Source organism: Lutra lutra, chromosome 1 (assembly GCF_902655055.1).
Source record: "Lutra lutra chromosome 1, mLutLut1.2, whole genome shotgun sequence".
Lineage (NCBI taxonomy): Eukaryota > Metazoa > Chordata > Mammalia > Carnivora > Mustelidae > Lutra > Lutra lutra.
In genome coordinates this window covers 121320302-121342801 of record NC_062278.1, presented here as the reverse complement: position 1 = coordinate 121342801, position 22500 = coordinate 121320302, and the positions used below count along the sequence as shown (strand labels likewise).

At 40.6% G+C, this 22500-nt stretch overlaps 2 protein-coding genes across 16 annotated transcripts in view; both read left to right on the top strand.

The window, feature by feature from the left end:
* The window catches only part of KALRN (kalirin RhoGEF kinase), a 675882-nt gene extending 667940 nt beyond the window's left edge, over positions 1–7942 (top strand). For 10 of the 15 annotated variants that reach the window (XM_047734993.1, XM_047734982.1, XM_047734967.1 and 7 more), the window contains one exon: positions 1017–7941. In XM_047734993.1, the coding sequence (XP_047590949.1) occupies positions 1017–1562 (546 nt within the window). In that variant the 3' untranslated portion in view covers positions 1563–7941. Of the gene's footprint in view, positions 1–1016 lie in introns of all 15 variants that reach the window. The other 5 variants (XM_047734954.1, XM_047734936.1, XM_047734961.1 and 2 more) reach the window with 3 other exon arrangements.
* A 1870-nt stretch (positions 7943–9812) lies between these two features.
* The window catches only part of UMPS (uridine monophosphate synthetase), a 29895-nt gene continuing 17207 nt past the window's right edge, over positions 9813–22500 (top strand). The window contains exons 1-3 of the mRNA XM_047734904.1: positions 9813–10032; positions 19222–19375; positions 21232–21903. Coding sequence (XP_047590860.1) covers positions 9877–10032; positions 19222–19375; positions 21232–21903 — 982 coding nt within the window. The 5' untranslated portion in view covers positions 9813–9876. The remainder of the gene's footprint in view (positions 10033–19221; positions 19376–21231; positions 21904–22500) is intronic.

Below are 22500 nucleotides of genomic sequence, written 5' to 3'. Positions count from 1 at the left end.
CTGTCTACTTGTGATCTCTGTCTGTCAAATAAATAAATAAAATCTTAAAAAAAAAAAAAAAAAGAATCCTGACAAATTTTAAGACAGGAACTAGGTGGTCCCACAATTCCAGTGTGTTCTTTGTGAATTAATGAAAACACCAAGAGTCACCATGACATCTGGGGTGAGGGAAGGTCGGGAAGATCTTCCCGCCTCATCTAACATTCTAGAAGGAAGCCAATAGATGTCAGGTTTTTGTTTGTTTGTTTGTTTGTTTTTAATTAAGTAAGTCTTGATTTCTTTTTTTCTTTTTTAAGATTTTATTTATTTGTCAGAGAGAGAGAGAGTGTACAAGCAGGCAGAGTAGCAGGCAGAGGCAGAAAGAGAAGCAGGCTCCTCACTGAGCAGGGAGCCTGACTCAGGACTCAATCCCAGGACCCTGAGATCAAGACCTGAGCCAAAGGCAGCCGCTTAACCGACTGAGCCACCCAGGTATCCCAAATGTCAGTTTTTTTTTTTTTTTAAGATTTTATTTATTTATTTGACAGAGAGATCACAAGCAGGCAGAGAGGCAGACAGAGAGAGAGGAGGAAGCAGGCTCCCTACTGAGCAGAGAGCCCGATGCGGGGCTCGATCCCAGGACTCTGAGATCATGACCCGAGCCAAAGGCAGTGGCTTAACCCACTGAGCCACCCAGGCGCCCCCCAAATGTCAGTTTTTTATGGTGCCCAAGAGAAGCCCCTGTTTTCCAAAATGAATAACCCACTCTTTTTTTTTTTTTTTGAGTCAGTGCAGAACTAAGGGATAGTTGAGAAGACATGATTTTTAATGTCAGACAGCTTCTCTGAAACATTACCCTAACACAGAATTTAGTCTAGTTTGAAGGCCACCAGGCACTTTGCATAGGCAATTTCTCGTGCTCTATAGGCTTTCCCAAAGACTAGCAGAACTATGTCTGAACCACCAGAGTCCTACTGGTAGACGAGACAGAGAGCTCAACTTGCCTTCTCTTCTCCCTCCCGCCTGGGTCTCCTCAGCCCGAAAACCTGCTCATTGACCTACGCATCCCAGTGCCTCGGGTGAAGCTCATTGACCTGGAGGATGCCGTCCAGATCTCGGGTCACTTCCACATCCACCACCTGCTGGGGAACCCCGAGTTTGCTGCCCCAGAAGTGATCCAAGGCATCCCCGTCTCCCTGGGCACAGACATCTGGAGCATCGGGGTTCTGACATACGTCATGCTGAGTGGGGTGTCCCCCTTCTTGGACGAAAGCAAAGAGGAGACCTGTATCAATGTGTGCAGAGTGGACTTCAGCTTCCCGCACGAATACTTCTGCGGCGTGAGCAATGCCGCCAGAGACTTCATCAACGTGATCCTGCAGGAAGACTTTCGCAGGAGGCCCACGGCAGCCACGTGCCTGCAGCACCCCTGGCTGCAGCCCCATAACGGCAGCTACTCCAAGATCCCCCTGGACACCTCCCGCCTGGCGTGCTTCATAGAACGCCGCAAGCATCAGAATGACGTGCGGCCTGTGCCCAATGTCAAGAGCTACATCGTCAACCGGGTCAACCAAGGGACGTAGCCGTCTCCTCGCCCTTGGGGTTCCACGTGGAAGTGCAGTGTGAACCAAAGCAAGACTGAATGTCTGTAAATAGTTCTGTTCGTTCGCTCCACACAGTTCTCTGGCTTGAGAGATGGACCTCTTCAACCTTGTCCGTGGCTATTCAGGATCTGGGCAGCGGCAAAATTACCCTCAACCCAAGGGCTTTCCAGAAGGCCATTTAGAAGACAAAGATGTGAAGAGTCACCTAGAGCGTTAAAGAGAGGGGGCAAGGATACCAAGAATATGAGCCGTTATTAAATTTTAACAGTGAGTTCCACAACAGGCGGTGAACTGGGCAAAGCTGCAGCTCGAAGTAGCGAGCGTAGAAGGTTTCTAACCCTGCTGAAATTGGAAGCAAGAAAGTTCTATTTAACAGAGATGTCACGTGTGTCCACTCTTCTGGTTTAGATTACTTCAATATAGTTTCTTAATAGCATTCACATATACAGTAAAATAGATCCCATTCGGGTTTCAGAGTTTTATAATATAGAGGTATATATGACATCGATCCTAAGTAACTTTGAGCACTCCAATTAAGACAGTCCTTTATTTATCGAAGCATTACATTGTTTTGACTAAGCACAATAAGACGACAAGTTTTTTAGAGCATTTTATAAATCTTGTATAGAAATCTCTTACCAGAACCCATGCGTTAAAAGAAAGCAATGTTACCCTTCTGCAATCTGTGAATGAGAAGCTTTTTCTCTCAGTCACGAGTATCTGATTAACATAGGTTCTGTATATGAAACGCTACCCCCAAATTCACTGGCAGCTCAGAGTTTATCTGGCAGGAAAGCCTGCCAGGAAATAAGTCCAAATACAGTTAAGAGTTGTGGGGCTATTTTTATGTCTACACTCGGTTTGAACTAGGTAATGAATAAAACAGGTTCACACAAAAGGGCAAATAGAAAACTTTCCTACGGTTCCTATGAACAACGTTAACAACACTTTCTGACTTCTTCTACAGCTGTAGAAGGGAGTCCTCAGAAAGTTGGCTTGCTTTATTTCTAACCCCTTCTGGAGGCTGAGGGGTGCTTACCAAAAGGAGGCAGCCATATAGGCCTTTAAAGGCCTGGTCCCAAGTCCTTTTTGAAGCCATGGAATAAAATCTGATACATCACTCGGACAGAGTATTGAGTTTTAACTGTGATTGCCGTACTGGTCACCACACAGCCGCTGACATTTCTCTGGACCAAAAGGACTAATTGCACTTTGAGGCCAATGCTGCTTTCTGGTGCGTATTCTCCACACAAGGTGATTATGAACTGCCCTTTTCCCCCCACGCTGGTGGAAAACAAACAAACAAAAAAATCAGCCTGGGCATTTCATGGTTGTTTTTCTTTCTTGGTTTCTGGGGAAATTTTTTTGTTTTTGTTTTTTTTCTGTTGGTTCATGATCCACGCTTTGTTTTCTAGGATGTGTTTTGAAAATTGCTATTATGCAAAATTACTTTAAAAACGTAACTCAAGTGTTTGTCCTCAAATCAGGTTTAATGGCGCTGCTTCTCTCCTATAATACGGTTGAGAAAATTGTGCAAGCAGAGAGTTTATGAGGGATAAATAGAATTACACATCTCTCTAAATGAAAAGGATAGTAGACATTAAGCCTGAACTTTAATATATAAAAACCCTTATTCCCACAGTGGAAATGTAAAATTAAAAGTACCCGTCTTTCTTTTCCGTCTGTTTCAGAGTCACCTTCCTCATCCACCCTCCAGCTCATCCCATCCGAGACTATAGATTAATCGATTAGTAAGAAGTACAAGCAATAAGACTAGGTAGCACTTCGTATTTTTAGGATTAACCAAATACGTGGAAACTGATTTCATCTGTATTTGGTTCCTAGTTTGGGATGGCCCTGGGTCACCAAGGCACCCTCCCACAGAGCCCGCCCCTGACTAACCCTCCTAATCTACATTTAGCTCTACATGTATATACAAATGCTATCTGATATGATATTTTAAAATTTAAAACATATTTACTAAAAAAAATTTTTTTTTAGTAAACATGTGTTCATTGTGAGCTCTAGCCTAAAAGAAGAACGCCTGGTCCCTAGGGCTGGTCACGGGACAGAGGGCAGGTGCTGAGGATTCCAAACACCCTTGGAGTGTGGCTTGGCAAGGTCTGTTTCGTCCACTGTGCGCAATGACTAAAGAACTCCCTGCTGAGTCTTTTCGAGTTTTTATGACTATGGAAGAGATAGGCTGAGTTTCTGCTGGAGAAGATTAGGGCCTCGGACAGTGGTGCACAGAGGACACAGGAGAACATTCACGAAACCGTGTTGTGGGAAGGCAGCTGACAGATTGTTAGAGCCAAAGCTTTTATATCAGCGTCTCCATGAGAGTTGGGACAGCCCAGGTGTGGGGTTGTGCAGAATCTCCCCTCCCCCCTAGTACACATGTTGGGGAAGTGAGGAGATGGGAGAGGTGAGACATAGAAATGCAAAGTGGTATGATTCTGTTAACCGGAGCCAAAGTACAATCATTAGAGTAGAATTAATTTAATAGACACCCCAAGAAAAAAGGGCATGTATTTTATATAGCTTGGTCACTGAAGAAAACTAACAGAGAGGTGTCCTGTCTCCAAAGCCCCTGCTTCTTCCCTAACAGGAGTAAGATAGCAGTCCTGCTTTGAGAATGCTCCACAGCCAGTTGGAAAGAAAAAGGAATCCCCGAAAGTGGGGCTGGGAAATGTACTTGAGGTTGCTGTGTGGGTGACCGTAGTGAGGGATGAAGGATTAGAAACCAGTTTCTTGTACCTGTTTTCGCAGATAGTTATGACTTTGTGGTAGAGAGACGGGGAGAAGAGAAAATGGTCCACGTCTGCCATATTGTCATAGTTCTTGAAATCAAAACTGAACTAGGAATTAGTGTGAACTTCCAGCTGAAATGGGAAAAATTAATGTCAGTTAAAGTCATAAGTTTCTTGCCTGGCTTATATTCTTTGCATAGAGTTTGGGGTTTGTTTTGTTTTGTCAGGGTGGGATGCAAAGAGAAGGAAAAGATCAGGGACAACTCATATTAATTTTTCTAAAGATTTAATGATTTACTGCATCTTTTACATTTGTTTCAAATTAAATAGATTTATATCCACGTACAGCTGAATGTTGGGAAAATTTTTAAGAAAAAAAAATTGTAATGTTGGAGGATGTCCTTCTGGACTCTCACAGCCATAAACACTCTTGAGGGAGTAGAGGGAGCAGAGGGAAAGCTGGCTTCACCACTTTGTTGTTCACAAAGCCTTTATAAATAGTAGTGCCTTTCAGAGGGGAGGTTGGGAGATAAAGAAGTTCATTGTATTTGGATTGACTGATACTGCAGCATTTTTTTTATGTTAAAATATCTTTTAAATGAAAACATCTGGATATAGGGTGAGGCCAGGAATTCTTGAGTTTCAACCTCAGCTATTCCTGATTCGTCCTTTCTCACAGAAAGTCTTTGTTTTTTTTCTGTCCCAAATGTCCTCATTGTTAAAATGGGAAGTGGGGGGAAGGAGGAGGGACTTTAATCTCATAGGAATGTTGCAAAAATAGCATAGTTGGGATGTCTAAAGAATACTTTGATTTTCTTCAAGTGCTACACACTGCCAGTGCTGAGAATTTTATTAATAGTAACTTTGAACATTCTGAGTTTTCAATATTCATATTTTAGGATACCATTTGCAAACTCATGAGATTAAATTCTGTAAATTGATTTTAATTGGAAGTACCAGGTGCTCTTTGTCTAAATGTTATTTGGTCTTAGCCTGTAATTTCAGTCATTTGAAAGCTTGTCTACAGACAAAGGTTAGGAGAGCTGATGGTCTTACAGGAATAAGCTGTTTTCTCCGGTATTTCTGATGGCAGAGCCAGAGTAGAATGCCCTGCAAAGCGACTGCTGCTCTCTCTTCTCAAGCTTTATGCTCTGGAAAAATTGATGGAGAAGAACTCAAACAGCCACTTTCCTCACTGGAAGGGCAGAAATGAGAATAAACTACTGTTTGATATCACAACTCATTTCTTCAGAATCTCACCGGCATCCATTATAAGAGACAAATTATATGCACAGGTGCAGAAATGAATTGAACTGCTGAATTTTGGAGGGAAAACCTTGGATCTTTTTTTTTCTTTTTAGGATAATTAGATGTTTCAGGGTTAGCATATTTGCTTTCCCATACTATCCATGATTTAATGCCCAAGAGTTAGGCATTCCTTGTTTGCTTGCCTATGTAAAAGAGCAAGGAAATTTAAACTTGCGAGAACATGAGGAAGCAAAGGCATTATAAATTAGATGGTGGTTATCTCTGTATATTAATTAAAACTTTGTCCCACAAATTTGATAGAGGAGGAAATACTACAGACCTAAAGGGTCTCTGTAGTAAGGCAAAAGTGCCAACTCACCACTTTCTTGTTCAGTTTTGAGGAATGTGGGCTTTACTCCTTTTTCTCCTGTGTAGCATCTCTGTGGAGTCTGGGTTAGGCTAACATAGTATGTGGGCTTCCGATGAATTTATTTGCATTATGGCTTTTCTATTTACTATTTAAAGTCTAGGGATCTTTTGGAAATTAATAATTAAATCTGGGGTGGATTTAGAAAAGACAAGGTTTATATATACTCCACTAAGAAAAGGAAAACTACTGTGCTAATATTTATTTTCTAAAAACTGTAAGGCTCTCAGTTGTTTCACTATTTCTAGAGGGTTAAAAAGAGCTGAAATTTGTCTATAGCACTAGACAGTTTTAATAGAAAATATTATTCATGTGAGAAATCCATATAGAAATAGAACACAGAAATATCATAGGCCATATTTTCAAAGAAAAACATTTCTGCATTTTCCATGTTTGTAGAAGTTATAGCAGAGGAAAAAGCAATTACTCTAGGGCAAATTTTCATCTTTAAGGGACATTCTTGAAATTAATACTCATGAAAGCCTGAAATACTCATAGGCTACTGTGTTTTCTTGTCAGCCTGTTTGCTGGGAGATTCTAAAATACGATCTGGTTTCGCTTTATTCACATGATCAAGATCAACTATTTCTTCAGATAGCTGTTATTTCAGAGGGTGAGGATAGTTGAAAAAAAGGGAGAGTGGTGGGGGAAAAGTGCAGATAAAATTCCTGGCGTCCCAACTTAAGCAAGCCAATTTGCTAGCCCAGGGAGATCGAGCATTAAGAAGAGTTCCATCAATGCCTGACTTCTGTCAAGAAATGAATCCACATCCTGGAGTATTATGGGGACTTTTACCATGATCTCAGAGACTGTGGTTATGAATTTGAAGTCAGCAAAACATACATCTTCTCTTACTAACTTAAGCCATATCTGTCATCTCTTTGTCTGATTTTTTTGACCCTGGTGCTTTTACTTCTGTTTCTGCCAAACTCCAGCCTGCTCTATGGGGAAGGTGAGTAACACCAGTAGTTAGGACAAATGTGAAGACTGAAAAACTAAACATACCCGTCAGAATGAGATCCTAGTCAGAGAACGGCAGTGATCAAAGTGCAAACTGTTGGAAAATATGGATATATGTACATCTGTACATGTACATAGTGTATAATATGTATGTATATGTTCTTGCTCATATGCAGAAATCTATCCAGTTGAAGACAGCCCAGCTTGGTCAGTTTTTCTACTGGAAAACCATTAGGGCCATTCAAAACCATTAGGGCTGATGGGTGGAGTTCGAGCTTACTCAACTGGGAATTGTTTGCTGTCCTTTGAAGTCCACAAAACCAAATGAACAAAGCCTGAGACATAATGGGGCCATCGTTGAAGCTGTTTACCTAGGGTCACAAGTCTCTCTATATTTGAATTATTAATTATTTGTTTGCAAACTGCATTGGCACCTCTTGGTTTTGAGTAACCCCCCTCCCCACCAAGTCTTTTGAGAGTTTGGAGGGGGCTTCTCTGGCCTCAGATAAAGGGCCTTAATCCATAAGTGGATAGGTTTCCCCATAGGGACCATTACACATATACATATAAGTACATACGTCCATCAGGCTTGTAACAATTGATTTAAAATCACTCCACAGTATTGATAAATAGCTCTATATTTTCAAGGTGCAGAAGAATTCCACAGCCTTAATTATTTCAGTGTCTTGCTGGTCTGCCTTAAGTGTATCTTCTGGGTTTTTGGTTGTCTTATTATTTTTAAATTTTTCTGCAGTTCATTTTGTATGCACACAATGTCGTTTTGTAAAGGTAGGTTGTAAATATTTTATTTGTAAGTCAAAATCACTCATGTGTAATGTTGTAAAGTGAAGACCTGCTGTCTTGTTGTTACTACAGTATATGTTATAAGTTATGGATGAAACTTTAAAATGTACATCTCACAAGTTATGCATTCCTATAAATATACTATACTAAAGATATTATTTCTGGTGGTCTTTTTTCTTTTCTAATTAAAACCATTGTTCAAAGGAAAGAGTAATTTTTTTCTCTTCCCCAAATATAGGAAGGCCTTTGACAAGTTGAAAAGGGCACGTTATTATTACAACACTTTTCCCCCCCCAGCACTTTGGAAAGAAAGCAACAATTTTGTAGCCTGGAGAAGTACTCTAAGACATTTATCTCCCACCCCCCCCAAGTCAATTAAGTCTCAGGTGTGTGTTATTAACTTCATTCTGATATTCCAGGTGCTGACTTTGTTTAAAAAAAATAGACCATTTGAGCTAGATGTGACAAATTTATGCATCATGGTGTGTGCTCTCCGAGTCTGGATCAGCCTATACAGACATGATCAGGTCTGTGGGTGCCACACAAGTGTAAATGAGACTGATTCCGAGTACAGTGTCCATTAGGTAGAGTGTTAGAGACTGAAGTGTTTTGATTAGTTTACTTTGCCAATAAGAACAAAAATGTTTTAACATATGGCTTCTAGGGACGCCTGGGTGGCTCAGTTGGTTAAGTGGCTCCGGTCATGATCCCGGCGTCCTTAGATGGAGTCCCATATTGGGCTCCTTGCTCGGCAGGGAACCTGCTTCTCCCTCTGTCTCTGCCTGCCTCTCTGCCTACTTGTGATCTCTCTCTCTCTCTCTCTGACAAATAAATAAAATCTTTAAAAAAAAAAAAGAACTATAACATATGGCTTCTATTTCATCAAAATTTTACTGCGTTTATTTGAAACAATAAACAAGTCTCAAAAGCACAGGTTCTTCACACTGGCGGGTCAGCACAATCTCGCCAAAAAATAGACATTAAAAATATAGAAATATAGAAATCAGAATCGATTTAATGAGTAATCATCACAAGCCCTATGGTTTTTTGTTGTTTTTTTTTTTAAGATTTTATTTATTTATTTGACAGACAGAGATCACAAGTAGGCAGAGAAGCAGGCAGAGAGAGAGGAGGAAGCAGGCTCCCCGCTGAGCAGAGAGCCCCATGCGGGGCTCGATCCCATGACCCTGGAATCATGACCCTGGAATCATGACCTGAGCTGAAAGCAGAGGCTTTAACCCACTGAGCCACCCAGGCGCCCCACGAGCCCTACGGTTTTAAGGGTTATTTCCCTTAAAGTATTGCCTTCTACACATAACGGGAATTTCCCCCCACTTTAAGGGGTTTATTTGTAAAGACCAAATACGCTTGGGTATTCAGATTGGCTGGCAAAATTATCCTCCTGGATAACACTGTTATGGAGCAATTCATTCTCCTCTACTCTCCTCCCTCTCTTCCTCATCTGCTGTACACTTACTACTACCTGCCAAGCAGCCGAGCTACTCTAACGGGAATAAACACACTCCTCCCAGGACACACCGTTTCGACAGAAGAACCACTACCTGCAAAGCACTTTACGGTCCCGTGGGCAGTTTGCTCTGACATTGTCATGTGCCAGATGCCATGAAGCTAGTTAAGAACTGAGTCAAGACCTTATTGTCTGTTTGGTGAACCCGGGGTCGGAGGAGGGAGGGCTAAGAGAGAAGGGGAGTCGTGGCTAATACTGGCAAATAACTACACGCTGCGCCGGGCAGTAGATAATTAAGGGGACACTGAGCTAGAAAACGGGCAGGATTTACACAACCTCTCTAGAGAGGCTCGGCTTTGGGACTCAGAGGTAGTCTAGGTTATTCGGAGCTTTGAACTCCAGCCACCCGATCCACAGGCTGCAGGCTGAAACACCAGGCGCTACGCGCGGAGCACTTCCTCCAGCACATACCCCCGGCCTTTTAAAGCCTGGAGCTGGGCCCTGCGAGCCCGGAGGCTGACGGAAGAGGCCCTGGAAGAGGCGGCGGAAGAGGCGGGGCTTCCTTGGGTGACGGCATCGAGGCGCCGCAAACCTGGCGTGCTTTGGAGTTTAGAACAGGCCCGGGAGCGCGTGGAGATGGCAGCCGCGGAAGCAGCTTTGGGGTCGTTGGTCACGGGTCTGTACGACGTGCAAGCCTTCAAGTTTGGGAACTTCGTCCTGAAGAGCGGGCTCTCCTCCCCTGTTTACATCGATCTGCGTGGCATCGTGTCTCGACCGCGTCTTCTGAGTCAGGTAGCCAGCCCGGGAAAGGGAGGAACGGGTTTGGGTGTCCGGAATGGGGACCAGGAAGTAGGGAGGCTGAAGGAGTTGGGCTGTGGGTGAGAGCAAAAGAGCCAAGCAGGCAGCCGACCCTACTGTGGTCCTAGGGAGTCGATTTGGGAAGCCCAGAGGCCAGGAACTGTTTTAGGCTCTTGGGGACCATTGATGCAAAATGAACAGACCTTTCTTAAAATTAATTTTAAAAGGGGGGGGGGAGAGTCTTATTCGGGCCCCAGTTAGAACAGCTTCTAGGTACACATAACCTTCAGAAAAAAGAGAGTGCTCTCGGGAAGGAACATTTGGTGCAGGATTATATATATATATTTTTAACGTAGTTAGAATCACCATGATGAAAGGCATCAGAAAGTTACACGTTTTGTCTTATGTTTTTAGTATGTAGAAGGCTATATGACTTTAATCTTATGGGAACCAAGGAGGTTTTTAAATTTTTCTTTATGTTTGGAATATCTTTTTTTTTTTTTTTTTTCAATGAAGCAGATGTACAATGTGTGTATGTTTTGGGCAGAAATGGAGCCCAAACTTTGAGGGTTTGCTTCCCTGGGAGATCAGGAGCAGGGCCCACAAACATGAAGAGTTGAGAGTTTTCTTTATCTTATCAGGACCTAGAGAGCAGCCTGCTCATTGACTAACGCTGGTTTTGATACAGTCCTTTCCAAGAGTCAGGAAGCCCAGTTTGGAGCACTGTTGACAACACAGAAATAGTCCAGTGAGTTCTGTATTCAACTCCGAGAAAATAAGATGTGGGGGACAAAGGAAAAGGTGGACAGGGAAAGAATTTAGTAGCTGCTTACATGTTAGGGAGGGTTGTTAGCTTAAAAAGGGAGATTTGATTTTGCACTTTGTGGCCAGAAGCAAGAATGCAGGCCAGAGGATAAACATCTCATGGAGGCACTTTTTTGGTGAAAATAAGGAAAAAGTATGTACAAATTAGAGGTTTCTAGCACAGTGTTTTTCAATCTTTGACTAAATATGAATCACCTGCGAATTTTGTTAAACTGTGTAATCTGATTTGAGTTTATCTAAGGCAGGGCCTGAGGTTCTGTCTTTCTAACAAGCTGCCGGTCAGAACTGCTACCATAGTGAATAGAAGGGTCTGAATGTGGTGTCCAGTAGAGTTGCTACTTAGCTACATGTGAATACTGGGCATTAAGAATTTTAAAATTGAAATAATCCCAGCACCTGGGTGGCTAAATTGGTTAAGCATCTGCCTTCGGCCTTCAGGGTCCTGGGATTGAGCCCTGTCAGGCTCCCTGTTCAGCTGGGAGTCTGCTTTTCCCTCTCTCTCTGCCCCTCCCCAACAACCGCTCATGCACGCTCTCTCTGAAGTAAATAAAATCTTTAAAAACTAAAATTGAAATAATCACATGTGGCCAATGGGACATTGGACAGTGCAGTTAGAGAATATTTCTGTCCTCAGCGAAGATTTATCAAGAAGATAGGCATTTCCTCCACCACCTAAGGGTTTATTCTCACCCTTGGAGAACCCTACTTTGTGAGGTTATGATAAAAAAGCATTGAAACACTAGTTTAAGTGGGTTGGACGGTTCTCACCATCAAGAATCATGGTATGAAAAAAAAAAATCATGGTATGGTTCATTTCTTCTGTAGCGAGAAGGTGAATGACTAAGGGTCTTCTAATGAAAAACAGGCTTTTTTTTTTTTTTGACAAGTCAGTTGATGACTAAAAATTGCTTTTTGATATTAGATCTTAGTGTGTGTGTGATTTTTGGAAGTTAACTCAGGAGTTGAAACCATTAAGAGACTTAGCTGTAATGGAACTCCTTTTGTATCTACTTAATTATGAAAACGGGATTTCTCAGTATTTGCACCCCCAAAAAACTCAACAGAATTTACACTAAACTCTAACTTCCTAGTTGTAAGGAATATTCAGTTTAAGTAGATAACATAGTGGCGCCTGGGTGGCTCAGTGGGTTAAGTAGATAAACAAATGGGGGTTACCATTCACTTCACTAAGAAAAGTATTTACAAAATAATACATTCTTTTTTTTTTTTAATTTTACTTATTTATTTGACAGAGAGATCACAAATAGGCAGAGAGCGGGGAAACAGGCTCCCTGCTGAGCAGAGAGCCTGACACAGGGCTCGATTCCAGGACCCCAAGACCATGACCTGAGCCAAAGGCAGATGCCTAACCCACTGAGCCACCCTAACAATTGTAATGATAACACGTTTTTTAATATTTTTATGGTCATGGGAATTAATAGAAAATTTACAGTTTTAAATTTGAATTTATATTTTTGTTGTGGAGAAGTATGATAGAGTGATCACTAAAAGTTTTCTAAGTATAAACAGTTGCATTAGAATAAAATTCTGTGCAGACAGTAGGATGAAATAAGAATTCCAAAATGTAAAATTTTTCCAGCTTTCATATAGCATTCTCATATTTTTTAAAATGTAGATGGTTGGGGCACTTGGGTGGCTCATTCTGTTGGGTGTCTGCCTTGGGTTCAGGTCCTGATGTCGGGTTCCTGGGATTGAGCTCCCTACTCAGCTGGGAGCCTGCTTCTCCCTCTCCCACTGCTGCTTCCTCCGCTTGTGCTCTCTCTCTATATAACATACATATTTATATATAGATATACCTATATATATCACTATGTAATAAATATATATATAAGTATATATAAATAATAAAATCTTTAAAAATAAAATGGAGATGGTCAGTATTAAATCACTATAGCATTTGAATTTCATTGTGTTCATGCAAAGGAGTGACAACAGTTCTAGGATAATATAATTTTTTAGTATTCTAGAAATTAAATCTTTAGCAACTTAAAAATATTCACAGAATTTCAAGTCTACAAGTACAGGTGAGGGCGCCCGGGTGGCTCTGTCCTTAAGCATCTGCCTTGGGCTCGGGAATGAGTCCCACATCAGGCTCTCTGCTTTGCAGGAAGTCCACTCTTCCTCTCCCACTCCACCTGCTTATGTTCCCTCTCTCACTGTGTCTCTCTGTCAAATAAGTAAATAAAATCTTAAAAAAAAAATACAGGTGAAAAAAAAATTGAAGATCGGATCTAGTTCACTAAGCAGTTTTTCTTGTTTAAGATTTTTAAAAATTATTTGAGAGCGCGCAAGTGCACACAAGCCGGGGGGGTGGGGTGTGGAGGGAGGGAGAAGCAGATTCCCCACTGAACAGGGAGTCTGCTGTGGGGCTTGATCACAGGACCCTGTGATCATGACCTGAGCAGAAGGCAGACAAGCTTAACTGACTGAGCCACACACGTGCCCCTTCACTAAGCAATTCTCAAATAAGTTTGCCTTTTTTTTTGTTTGTTTGTTTTAATAAGGTGGTGTTGGATGAGAGGATGCATTCTAGCATTAAAATGTGATGATTTATATGGGAAAGGATCTTATAAACTAGTACTCACACAATAGGATCTGTACTTAGGAAACTTATTTTTAATGTTTTGGTATGTATTTTGCATTGATTTTTTTTAATCAATATTATTGAGACTACAAACCCTATGCTGTACATTATGTCTCCATGAGTTCCTTATAACTGGAAGTTTGTATCACTTAATCCCCTTCATGTATTTCACCAAGCCCCCTCCCCAGCCCCTCTAGCCCCTCCATGCTCATAACCAGTGAGTGTGTCAGTGAGTCTGTTTCTGTTTTGTTTGTTCATTTTGTTTTTTAGATTGCACATGTAGGTGAAATCATATGGTATTTTCCTTTCTCTGTCTCACATTTCACTTAGCGTAGTAAATACCCTCTAGGTCCCTCCATGTTGTCGCAAACGGCAAGATTTCATTCTTTTTTTATGGCTGAGTAATATTCCATTATGTGTATCTATACCACATCTTTCTGCATCTATCTGTGGACACTTAGGTTGCTTCCTTATCTTGTTTGTTGTAAATAATATGGGGGTGCATTTTCTTTTTGAATTGGTATTTTAATTTTCTTCAGGTAAATACCAAGAAGTGGAATTACTAGATTGTACAGCATCTCTATTTTTAATTTTTTGAGGAACTTCCATAGTGTTTTCCAAAGTGGCTGCCCCAATTTACATTCCTACCAGCACTACACAGGGGCTCCATTTTATTTGAACTCTACAGGCTCTACAACATCTATTCCTTATCTCTTTGATCATAGCCATTCTGAAAGGTGAGGTGGTATCTCTTTGTGCTTTTGATTTGCATTTCCCTGATGATTAGTGATGTTGAGCATCTTTTCATGTGCATATTGGTTCTCTGTATGATCTGTTTGTCTTCCTTTGGAAAATGTGTATTTGGGTCCTTTGCCCATTTTTTAATTGGATTGTTTTGCCAGTATTTTGTTCTACAAGTTCTTTATATAATTTCTATTTAACTCTTTATTGGATATATCATTTGCAGATATCTTCTCCCATCAGTAGGCTGCCTTTTTGTTTTGTTGATGGTTTTATTCCCTATACAGTAGCTTTTTATGTTGATGTATTTTGATTGTTTATTTTTTTCTTCTGTTGCTTTTGCCTGAAGAGAAAGATCAGAGAAATACTGCTAAAACCCCTGCCCAAGAGTTCACTGCCAGTGTTTTCTTTTAGAAGTTAAATGGTTTAGGTTCTTAGGTTGAGGTCTTTAATCCATTTTGAGTTTATGGTGTAAGAAAGCAGCCTAGTTTAGTTCTTTTGTGCGTAGCTCTCCAATTTTCCCAACACCATATATTGAAGAGACTGTCCTTCCCCCATTGTATATTGTTGCCTCCTTTGTTGTAGATTAATTGATTGTATATGAGTGGGTTTATTTCCAGACTCTCAGTCCCATTGATCTGTGTGTCTGTTTTTGTGCTAGTAATATACTGTTATGGTTACTTTAGCTTTGTAGGATGGTTTGAAGTCTGGGATTGTGATTACCTCTAGCTTTGTTCTTTCTCAAGATTGCTCTGGCTATTTGGGGTTTTTGTGGTTCCACACAAATTTTAGGATTATTTGTTCCAGTGCTGTGAAAAATGCTGTTGGGATTTTTGTAAGGGTTGTATTGAATCCGTTATTCCCTTTGAGGAGTATGGACATCTTAACAAGAATTAATATTGCTAATCTATGAGCACAATATATCTTTGTTTACTTGGGTCATCTTCAGTGTCTTTAATCAGAGTTTTAGTTTCCAGTATAAGGTTTTTTTTACCTTCTTAGTTAAATATATTCCTAGCTATTTAATTTCTTTTGATGCTATTATAAATGGGATTGTTTTCTTGATTTCTCTTTCTGCTACTTTGTGTCTAGAAACACCACAAGGGTGCCTGGGTGGCTCAGTTTGTTAAGCATCTGCCTTTGGTGGCTCAGGTCACAATCCCAGGGTCCTGAGAATGAGCCCTGGATCAGGCTCCCTGCTCCGCAGGGAAGTCTGTGTCTCCCTCTCCTTCTGCCCCTGCTTGTGCTCTCTCCTTCTCTCTCCTTCTCTCAAATAAATAAAATCCTTTTTAAAAAAGATTTTATTTATTTATTTGACAGAGGGATCACAAGTAGGCTGAGAGGCAGGCAGGGGGGTGGGAAAGTAGGCCCCTCGCTGAGCAGAGAGCCCGACATGGGGCTCCATCCCAGGACCCTGAGACTATGACCTGAGCCGAAGGCAGAGGCTTAACCGGCTGAGCTACCCAAGCACCCCTCAAATAAATAAAATCTTAAAAAAAAACCCAAAAAACCACAGATACCTGTATATTGATTTTGGATCCTTCAACTTTACTGAATTCGCTTAGTAGTTCTAATAGTTTTTTGGTGGAGTCCTTAGGGTTTTTTCCTTTAAAAAAAAATGTTTAATTGAAGTATAGTTGACATGTATTAGTTCCACGTGTACAACATAGTGATTTGACAATTATATACATGTTGAAGGGCTCACTACAGTAAGTGTAGTTACTGCCTCACCATACGAAGTTGTTTTTTTTTAATATTTATTTATTTGACAGAGATCACAAGTTAGGCAGAGAGGCAGGCAGAGACAGAGGATCGAGCCCCACCAAGCAGAGAGCCCAATGCAGGGCTCAGTCCCAGGACCTCAAGATCATGACCCAAGCTGAAGGCAGAGGCTTAACCCACTGAGCTACCCGGGTGCCCCCAAAGTTATTTCAGTATTGTTGACTATATTCTCTATGCTGTACTTTTCTTCCCAGTGACATTTATTTTAAACTCTCAATCCCCTTCAGCTATTTCTCCTATCCCCCCACACCACTCTGCTCTGGTAACCTCCAGTTCTCTATGAGTCTGCCTTCTTTCTTCCTTTTCTTTCTTTTTTGGTTGTTTGTTTTTAAATTGAAATAGAATTGGCACACAGTGTTAGGTTAGTTTCAGGTGTATAGCAGTGATTGGACAACTCCGCTACCTGCTATGCTCATCACAAGTGGAACTATCTGTCACTGTTTCCTACTCTGTACCTTTAATTCCCATTCCATAACTGGAAATCTATACCTCCCACTCCTTATTACCCATTTTGCCCATCTCCTCACCTCCTCCCCTCTGGCAACCACCAGGTCGTTCTCTGTAGTTGTGGGTCTGCTTCTGCTTTTTGTTTGTTTGTTCTTTTGTTTTTTTAGATTCCACATATATGTGAAATCATATAGGATTTGTCTTTCTGCCTCTTATTTCACTCAGCATAATACCCTCAGGGTCTGTCTGTGTTGTCATAAACGGCAAGGTCTCATTTTCTGTGGCTGAGTAATATTCTGTTGATCTATATTGATGGACACCTGGCTTGCTTCTGTATCTTGGCTATTGCAAATAATGCTGTTGTAAACATAGGGGTGCATATATCTTTTCGAATTAGTGTTTTTGGTTTTTTGGGTAAGTACCCAGAAGTGAAATTGCCGGATCAAATGATAGTTCTATTTTTAATTTTTTGAGGAATGTCCATACAGTTTTTCATAGTGGCTATACCAGTTAATATTCTTACTCATCAGGACACAAGAGTCACCTTTTCTTCACGTTCTTGCTGATACTTACTCTTGTCTTTTTTCTTTTTTAGAAGACTTTATTATTTATTTGATAGAGAGATTGATAGAATGAATGGGAGGAGGGGCAGAGGGAGAAGCAGACCCCCCACTGAACAGGGAGCCTGCCGCAGGGCTCCAGCCCAGGACCCTGGGATCATGACCTGAGCTGAATGCAGACACTTGCTCTCTGAGCCACCCAGGTGCCCCTATTGTCTTTTTGATGATAGCCATTCTAGAAAGGGTAAAGTGAAACCTCATTGTGGTTTTGATTTGCATTTCCCTAATAATTAGTGATGCTGATCAGCTTTTCATGTAAGTGTTGGCAATTTGTCTTCTCTGGAACAGTGTCTACTTTTTTTTTTTTTTTTTTAAGATTTTATTTATTTATTTGACAGACAGAGATCACAAGCAGGCAGAGAGGCAGGCAGAGAGAGAGAGGGAGAAGCAGGCTCCCCGCTGAGCAGAGAGCCCGATGCGGGGCTTGATCCCAGAACCCCGGGATCATGACCCGAGCCGAAGGCAGAGGCTCTAACCCACTGAGCCACCCAGGCGCTCCAACAGTGTCTATTTTTAAGTTGGGTTGATTTTTTTGTTATTGAGGTATCTGAGTTATTTATGTCTTAGCCCCATAGCCAGATATATGATCTGCAGATATTTTTGTTTTTTGGTTTTGGGTTTTTTTTTTCCATTTTGTTGGTGATTTCTTTTACTGTGCAGAGGCTTTTTAGTTGGATGTAGTCCCACTTATTTATTTTTGGTTTTGGTGTCAAATCCAAAAAAAATCATTGCTAAGACCTTTGTCAAGGAGCTTGTCACCTGTGTTTTCTTCTAGGGGTTTTATGGTTTTGGGTCTTAACATTCAAGTCTAATCTATTTTGTGTTAATTTTTGTGTGTGGTATAAGATAGTGGTCCAGTTTCATTATTTTGCATGAGACTGTCCAGTTTTCCCAATACCATTTATTGAAGAGATTGTCCTTTTCCCAGTGTATGTTCTTGGCTCCTTTGCTATAAATTAGTTGACCATATAAGTATAGGTACATTTCTGGGCTCTATTTTGTTCCATTGACGTGTCTGTTTCTATGCTAATACCACAATCTTCTAATTACTCTAGCTTTGTAATTAGAAATCAGGAATCATGATGCCTTCAGCCTTATCTTTCTTAAGATTGCTTTGGCTGTTTGGGATCTTTTGGGCTTCCATACAAATTTTAGGATTGTTCTGTTTCTGTTAAAAAAAAAAAAGCCATTGGAATTTTAATAGGGGTTGCTTTGTATCTGCTTTGGGTAGTGTGGACATTTACAATTCATAAGCAAGGAATACCATTGCATTTATTTCTTTCTTCACTTTCTTTCACCAGCGTCTTCAAGTTTTCAGTGTATAGGTCTTTTACTTTGGTTAAATTTATTCCTAGGTATTTTACTTTTTCGATGCAAATTAAGTAGTATTCTCTTCTGAAACTTTTAAAAAAAAGATTTTATTTATGTATTTGAGAGAGAGAGAGAGCATGAACAGGGAGGAGGAGGAGGGAGAAGGAGAAGCAGACTTCCCGCTGAGCAGGGAACCTGACATGGGGCTCCATCCCAGGACCTTAAGATCATGACCTCAGCCCAAGGCAGTTGCTTAGCCGATTGAGCTATTCAAGCACCCCGAAATTTTTCTTTTCTTTCTTTCTTCTTTTTTTTTTTTTTAAGATATTATTTCTTTATTTGACAGAGATTGACCGTGAGAGAGGGAACACAAGCAGGGGGAGAGGGAGAAGCAGGCTCCCTGCTGAGCAGGTATCCAATGTGGGGCTGGATCCCAGGACCCTGGGATCATGACCTGCGTGGAAAGCAGACGCTCAATGACTGAGCAAGCAGACTGAGCCACTCAGGCACCCCCCGAAACTTTTTTCAATAAAGACTTCTTTCAGGCTGGTATACAGAAAGGTTTAGATAGTCACATCATAATAAATTACTAAGGGAAATTAGGAGCTATTCTTAGTCTTTGGGGTCAAAATTCTGTGTTGCCCTTAGAGGCAAGTGGGGTCATTCTTATGTTTTTATATTTGCAAACTGGGATTTATAGAGGGTCATGTAACAAAAAGGCATACATACTTTTCTGGTCAAGTTTGGGTCTACCTGCTTTTGGTTTATTACTGTCTTTAATGTTGTGTTAACATGATTTATACACACCATTTAAGATAATAATATATAGTTTATGTGTTCATTTTCTTACAGGTTGCTGATATTTTATTTCAAACTGCCCAAAATGCAGGAATCAATTTTGACACCGTGTGTGGAGTACCTTATACAGCTTTACCATTGGCTACAGTTATCTGTTCAACCAACCAAATTCCAATGCTTATTAGAAGGAAAGAAACAAAGGATTATGGTAAAATAAAAGTATTTTAAGCTTTAAGTTGATACATAACCTGATAATGTTGGAGTTTTTTCTTTTAGGCTCTGACTGATGTTTGCCAAAGTCACCTTGGATATTCTTCAAAGGTCCTTTAGAATTGGTTAACTGTTACTGTAAATCACCTTCCCTTCCTTTAGATTCTAGGGGTACAATGTTTTATACTGAACAATGTAAAAAAGTGCTTTTTTTGTACTGTATCTGTTAAACCTAATGTTTTTAACCAGTCCTTCTCTTAGCAGCAGAATGTTCTAAGGGCACATACTTTACTGGTATGTTTGTAATTTAAACTGCATAAAGAGAAATGCCACATAAAATTCTCTAAAGGAAGATGATATTTTCATGGGTCCTTGGCAGTAGGTTATAAGGTGTGTGTTTTATACACGTGAGTTTGCTTTAAAAACAAATCAGTCTAGGGGCACCTGTCTGGCTTAGAGGAGCATGGGATTCTTGACCTTGGGGGTTGTGAGTTTGAGCCCCATATTCGGTGTAGAGATTACTTAAAAAAAAAACTTAAAAAAAAATCAATCTAAAAATACTGGAACTGACTTCATATTTGGTGACATTAAGGAATTAATGGGGTTTTTTGTTTTACACTGGTGTGACAGTATTTTTTTTTTTTTAAAGATTTTTATTTATTTGTGAGAGAGAGCAAGCATAAGCAGGCAGAGGCAGAGAAGCATGCTGCCTGCCGAGCAAGGAGCCTGATGTGGGACTCAATCCCAGCACCCCAGGATCATGGCCCGAGCCAAAGGCAGTGGCTTAACCAACGGAACCACCCAGGTGTCCCGTATTTAGTAATTTTTTTTTACAAGATGCATTCTAAAAAATTTTATGATGAAAATCATGACATCTGGGGTTTGCTTCTAAAAATTATGGAGGGAGGGAAGAGAGGTGGGGATGTAGCTGAAACAAGAATTACCATGGATTTGAGGTATTTAGAGGGTTTGTTACACTTCTTTGTCTAGTTTTGCTTGAAATTCTCCATTTAAAACAATATTTTTGATATTAGATATTGTTATTAGACGAATTTGATAGTGGAAACTAGAAAACAAGTCTCTAGAAAATGTGTGTGTCTGTAAGTAGTCTATGGTGGGGGTTGCAGTGGGGAAGCACTTGTACTCACGTTGCATTATATAACTCATAAAGTTGTAGTGGTGCATCTAAATGGTTGCTGAGCATTTATTTCCTCAAAAGGCCAGTTATTTGGCTGATCTTGAGTCACGAGCTGTTTGTTGGTGGATAAAGGAATGATTTCATTGATGGTATTGGGTCACTCTTTCATAACTTTCCTTGATCTAGGTTATCTTGCTTTAAGAAACTCCACATTTAAAATTTTGATCATGAACACATTAAGTGGTGTTTATTTACACTATAATTTGCTAGTTTTGCTGTAAATATTCTCTATATGTAACTTTGACAATTTCCAGATAGGGGAACACTGAACACATGGTAATCATGGCTCACTGAAGATTTATCAGGAATAAAGATAAAGTAGCTCTAAAGTAGATTATCGGGGATGCCTGGGTGGCTCAGTTGGTTAAGCGGCTGCCTTCAGCTCAGGTCCTGGGATCAAGTCCCACATCGGGCTCCTCGGTCGGCAGGGAGCCTGCTTCTCCCTCTGCCTGCTCTGCCTGTTTTTCCCCCTCCTTGTGCGTGTTCTCTCTCTGTCTTAAATAAATAAACTCTTTTTAAAAAATAGATTATCAGAACATAAGGTTTAGATCATCCATCTCTTCATAAACATGTGCCAAATTTATAAGGCCAGATATATCTTGAGTTGGCTGAAATACATACTTTTAAATTGAAGTCAACAGTGTTTTCTTTTCTAGGTACTAAACGTCTTGTAGAAGGAGCTGTTAATCCAGGAGAAACCTGTTTGATCATTGAAGATGTCGTTACCAGTGGATCTAGTGTTTTGGAAACTGTTGAGGTTCTTCAGAAGGAGGGCTTGAAGGTCACTGATGCCATAGTGCTGCTGGACAGAGAGCAAGGAGGCAGAGACAAGTTGCAGGCGCATGGGATCCATCTCCACTCAGTGTGTACATTGTCCAAAATGCTGGAGATTCTTGAGCAACAGAAAAAAATTGATGCGGAGATGGTTGAAAGAGTGAAGAGATTTATTCAGGAGAATGTTTTTGTGGCAGCTAATCACAATGATTCACTCCTTCCTGTAAACAAAGCTCCTGGAGAACTCAGCTTTGGTGCACGTGCAGAGCTGCCTAAGATTCACCCAGTTGCGGCGAAGCTTCTCCGGCTTATGCAGAAGAAAGAGACCAATCTCTGTCTGTCTGCTGATATTTCAGAGTCCAGAGAGCTGTTGCAGCTAGCAGATGCTTTAGGACCCCACATCTGCATACTCAAGACTCATGTGGATATTTTGAATGATTTTACCCTAGATGTGATGAAGGAGTTAACGGCTCTGGCAAAACGCCATGAGTTCTTAATATTTGAAGACCGGAAATTTGCAGATATAGGAAACACAGTAAAAAAACAGTATGAAGGTAAGCATTATTTAGGAATCTGCAAAAATAGAAATTTAGCTTACACTGCCTAAAGAACAAAAGGAAATGTATGGACTCCCATCACTGAAAGTCTAGCCATGGAAGAGTCTGTCAAGCATGGTTAGATCTAGGAGCTCAAGTGCAAGTCTTTTGAACTTGCCTTCTTGCCATCTCTCAGCTCTGCTTTCTTCTCTCTTTAACCTCTTTCTCAGGTAGGCACACTCCTTATGCCTATCCCAAATGAGTCACTCAGGCCTGGGTTAAAGAATACCTTTACTAGCTTGGTAATATAGGCCATGCTTCTGGTGATGTGAGGTTGTTAACTGTAAATTTTTTTAATTGAGCTGTGGTCACAGGTAGTTTCCCCAAAGAAAATGGGTGTGCTGATGCCAAAAGAAAGGGATGCAGGTATTAAGCAGACAAAAATGACAGGTGTTGGCCTTGGCAGAATACCCATGAGTTCTGAATTTTTGAAAAATGAAAATTGCAGATATAGAAAAGAATGAAATCAAAGTGTAAAGTTGTAACATTTATTTTTGGCAAAAAAAAAAAGACCTATTGGCATACTTTTTTGTTGTTAAATGGGAGTTCAAAATA